The sequence below is a fragment of the Entamoeba invadens genome, assembly GCF_000330505.1.
Source record: "Entamoeba invadens IP1 unplaced genomic scaffold scaff_1105074725955, whole genome shotgun sequence".
NCBI classification, from domain to species: Eukaryota; Evosea; order Mastigamoebida; family Endamoebidae; genus Entamoeba; species Entamoeba invadens.
Window position 1 is genome coordinate 43,582 of NW_004191857.1, and position 5,000 is coordinate 48,581.

Below are 5,000 nucleotides of genomic sequence, written 5' to 3' on the forward strand. Positions count from 1 at the left end.
ATTTGGAAAAGTTGTGAAATAGATTTCGAAGAAAAAAGCGCAGTAAAATATGTTATAAACGAAGATGAATGTACTTCAACAACTGAAAAAACAAAACCTATCCACAAAAAGAAAATAAGAGAAGGATCCAGACCATTAAGAAAAAGCAATTATTCAAGGAACTAAAAAGAGCCAAAAAATAATACAAATATAATTTTATATTGGTTTTGTTTTTGAATAAAACGTTGAATTGTTATTGAACTTTTATTGAATACTGTGGCCAGTTTTCCTAAACCCCCAAAGTGGTCTGTTTCTTATCTAAGTTTGTTTCAAGATTAAATGGTGTTTGATGAACAACACCTATTGGTGTTTGTGTTGTGTCTATCATAGGGGGTGTAGCAGTGTTGGGATGTGCTGTTCTATCTGGATAAGATGAATCGTTGTGCTCCTCATTGATACCATCATCGTTGTAAGTGTTTATCATGATGTTTGGATTTTGTTCACAGATTTGTTGCGAAACAAAGTGTGGCTCATTTATTGCAGGTTGTTGACTTGTTAATTCAACGGATATTGCTTGAAAAGCAATATTAACATCTTCAATCATTTTATTTATATTTGATGTGTTTACTCCAGTTGTGATCAATGCATCTTTGACTCTCATCATTTGGAACTTTGACGCGTTTTTGATTTTCTCATAATTTGAGTTTATTAACGAGTTGAGCGATAAATAATTTAGTATATTAAAGTAGTTAAATGCGACGGTTTAAAGCCTATCCTTTATTGCACAAAAGATGTTCACATCTTTGTGAAGATGATTTTTGTAATGCTCTTTAAGAGCATCTCGCGGAAATTTCGAACAAAAAACACAATAATTCAAGCCTTTAACAAACCCATCAGGTTCATCTAAAATAAAAGGCTGGAACTCTATAGTATTACCAAAAGAAATACATCTTCTTGATACTCTTTTTTCTTTTGAGAGTCGTGGTTTAGGCATTTAATTGTTATTTTGAGTTTGTGGTAAATTACACTTAAAACAAACCCAGCTTGAAACCCTTATTTTAAATGTTATTTTATTAATATAATTCTATTCATTTTTAATTATCTTTTCGCCAAAAAGTACCATAGAGAAAGAATCACTCGTGCTTTAATAGTTAATAATTTAAATAAAAAATTTATGTTTGTTTTAATATTTATATTAAATCTTAAACTATATTTCCAACACAAAATTTTTTGAAGTTATAACAACATTTTCAGCTTTTTTATATTCATAGACTCGTACAATATAAATGTTTTTTTTTGTGTAATCGAAGCTTGTCTCTGATGTACATGATAACATTGGAACTGTTTGGTTTTGTTAATTCATTTACATATAATTGTATTGCATCGACCACACATCTCAAACCCATTTTCATCACACTTCCCAATAACAACTGAATATACTGCGTTTAATGATTGGTCGAAAATATGCCGGCTGATTGTTACATCGGTAGTTTATTCTTGATATCTTAAATCAAGTGTAGTATAATTTGATCTTGTTCTTTTTGAAAGTCTTCAACGATGTTTTGTTGCCATTTTATATAAGTTGTAATAGCCTGATGTCATCTCGGCTGCGTGACTGTTGTCAGTCTACAACCAATATACTTTATTGATTTTCCCTGCAAGTGCCAAATTGTTATTAAAGACTCTTTTTACTACAGACAACACTTAGTTAGTGTGGCTCAATAACAGGTCAAAGTACCATTGTTGAAATAACCTTTCATATTCGCTCTAGTAGTTGTCGTTTCCATTTCCATAGATATTAGTTGATGTTGGTGAATTGTATCGACCAGCGTTAGTCGGTTTGTGCCCACTTATAGTCAACTAATACTATTAATTGTTTTATCAAAATTCTTTAGTGACTTGCTGTTTCTACACTGGAAAAGTCTAATACGACAACCCAAGTTATTTAGTATACATGATGAGTGTCTCGTCTTACCACATATTCATATACTACAACTTAAATTTCGTTAAATGTTTTATTGTTGATGCTGTTCATAAATGGAAGTTTTGCATTTATGACGCCATGAACTCCATGTAGATTTCATTTGGGGTTCTTTATTTTGAAGATGCCTTGGTCATCATTAGCTATTAAAATATACTCTTCGTGGTGTTGTTTTTAATGTTTTTAAAGAACGTGTTATTGAAAACGCCGGTGTTTCTCACCCACTTCTAAATCTCAATTGTCATAGTTTAAGACTTTATCACTACTTTTGTATAACGACATCATTATTTAGCCTTCTTAATTACGTAGAAAATTGTTTTACAATACTAATAACAAGTATTCAAGTAATTAGTATTTGGAGAAGTTTCAACTAGTCTCACACAAACAACATAACAGTTGACACCCAATATATTTCTACAAACTTGACCACCACTCAACTGTGCACAGTATCAAGTTGTATCGTATGCCATCTTCAATTTCATACTATGAGATGATCATTAAAAATGACCTAATATAATAATAATTGTTAATAATCTTATAATGTTTTCAAAACATCGTCAACTTAAACAATAAAACTTGTTGCTAATGGTAAATTGTAAAGATTTTAGTCAACACAAAATATGAAATTCGATGTGCATAATAATGATATGTATGTTGGCTGTTTTTATATTATTAAATAATTTTTTTTGTTTTTTTGGTAACTGTCTTTAATTTAAAACTTAAACCCCGTTTTTTCTTTTATAAATGTTTTTGCTTTAAAAATGTTTTCAAAAAATTTACTTTTTAAATATACTTTCACTTATTCAAAAAAGAGGGAAAATGTGTATTGTAATACACACGAAAAAACCCGATAAACAAACAAATATTTGAGTAATGTAATTGTATATTGCTTTTTGATTCTAAGTCTCATTTATTAGCAATTCACAATTGGAGTTAAAATACTAAAAAGACATAATTATCGTTAAGTAGTATCACATATAAACAATGTCTCATTATAAACAAACCAGAAACAGTCGCTTTAAAAATTGACGTTAACTCGTCGTTGTTTTCTTCAATTTCTAACACATATACGCCATCGTCTAAATCTTTTTCTTATCAAAAGTCGCTATAAAAATGCAAAATTTGTCATGATAACGTAAAAAATATCTCTCACAAAGAACGCTATTTTTTGCGAAACAACATACAAAAGTACAACAAGGAGTTAAACAAATTTGTGTTTGGTTCATCCTTTTTTCTCTTCGAATTTTTGAATCGACTTTTGTGTTATTTGTGTGATGAATTCGCCGTCCAATTTCACCGCGACCCTCAAAAATACATCGCAACATAGTTTTTTTACATTCTCGTTCTGCGAGTCCACTAAGGGCAAAAATATTTCCAAGCAAAGCAATAACGCTTTTTCCCACTGTCAAAAATATAATTTTTTAATCAGTTCCATATTATTAGTTTGATTTTTAGTTTGAAAACTAATAGATACCATTTTAATTATTTAACAAATGAAAAAGTTCAACAAAGTACGTGTTATAAATACTCAACAACACCATAACATGCTATCCACACATGGGTGGAAGAATGATTTTTAACTCAAAATTACATGGTTTTAAAATTTGATATTTTTCATTTACTGTTCTTACTACAAATTGCAATGTAATTGACTGGTTTTGGTGAAACACATTGAGTTTAATAAGTGGTGTTAACAAGTCTGTTTAATGATTTGGAAAATAAAACAAAACAACAACGGTTTAATAAGACGTTGTGAATCAACGACAAATCATTTAAACGCGTAAAAGCTTTGTTTTTATTTTTAATTATTTTGCACTTGGTAAATAATTGATTATTTTGATAATTTAATAATGTAGTTTGTTTTAATATATTTATAATATTAAAAAATAAGTAGTCAATTCCCGAAAAATTAAAAGAGTATTTGAATCAGGGTCTATCACGGAACAGGGAAAAATTTGGAACTTGTCCCAAAAATGCATTTTAAAATGAAAAGGGGTATATTTTCTTTGTTTTTATGTCAAAAATAAAGTAGTTTTAGTAAAATTCATAGTATTGTTTGTTTTTACGATCTCCAAAACTTTTTCTTTACAGATGGTAACTTTTTGCCACGGTCGTTTTTTTACTTAAAACGACAGTTAACAACAAAACTATAAAATATTAAAATGTATAGTATACAAATCAATGGCTTATTAATATAATATTTATACTATATAAAATAAAACTATTAATTATAATTGATAATATTATAAAATATTAGAAATTGTTTAATAAGGATGAAATAATAATTAAATTTATTAAAATTAAATTTGTTATAAACTATACTTCCTTTTTTCATAGTTAAATGAAATTACTCAAATATTATTACTTTTTGGAATTAATTTTTTAAACATCGAACAGTTGTAAATATTATTTTGTTGATAATAAAGAGTTTTACATACTGTGGGCTAACCAAAAGATATATAACACAATTTAAAGTTGTTTAATTCATTCTTTTATTTTAAAGAAAACAAATCGACAAACAGAATCGTTACTTGCATAATTTGATAAATGTAACGAGTCTGTTTATCCATAACGCATAACAAGTAGAAGCCTTGGTTTGTCAATGATTGAATTTTTGCAGTATTTTTTTCAATATAATTTTCATTATTACATATTAAAGTTATTATATATTTTACTATGTTTCATAATTTTTTATTAAAAACAGTTTGTCTGTACTCTTTATATTTATAAGTATAGAATGATATATAATAGTATAATTAATTAACTATTATTACTTACCAAAAAATTAAATTTACTTAAATTATATAAAATATTAATTTAAATAATTGAAATTATAAATATTTAGTTTTATAATAATAAAACAATAAAAGATTAATAAAATAAAATTATATTAATAGTTATTTTATTAAAGAAAAAAATAAACCAATAAAAATAAAAAATTATTAATTAATAACATTGATCAAATCAAAAGTTTTAAATCTATTTTAGTAATTTTAAAAAATATTATAGAGTTGTTTAAAAAAATAAATTATTACATAAT

The 5,000-nt window shown here is 26.7% G+C and overlaps 1 protein-coding gene across 1 annotated transcript; it reads right to left on the reverse strand.

Moving 5' to 3' along the window:
* Positions 1–268: 268 nt before the first annotated feature.
* Positions 269–583, reverse strand: EIN_110550 (hypothetical protein; the record flags this gene model as incomplete). The annotated part of the gene is made up of 1 exon (XM_004185519.1): positions 269–583. The coding sequence occupies one exon, from the start codon at positions 581–583 to the stop codon at positions 269–271; it is 315 nt and encodes a 104-aa protein (XP_004185567.1).
* Positions 584–5,000: the final 4,417 nt, after the last annotated feature.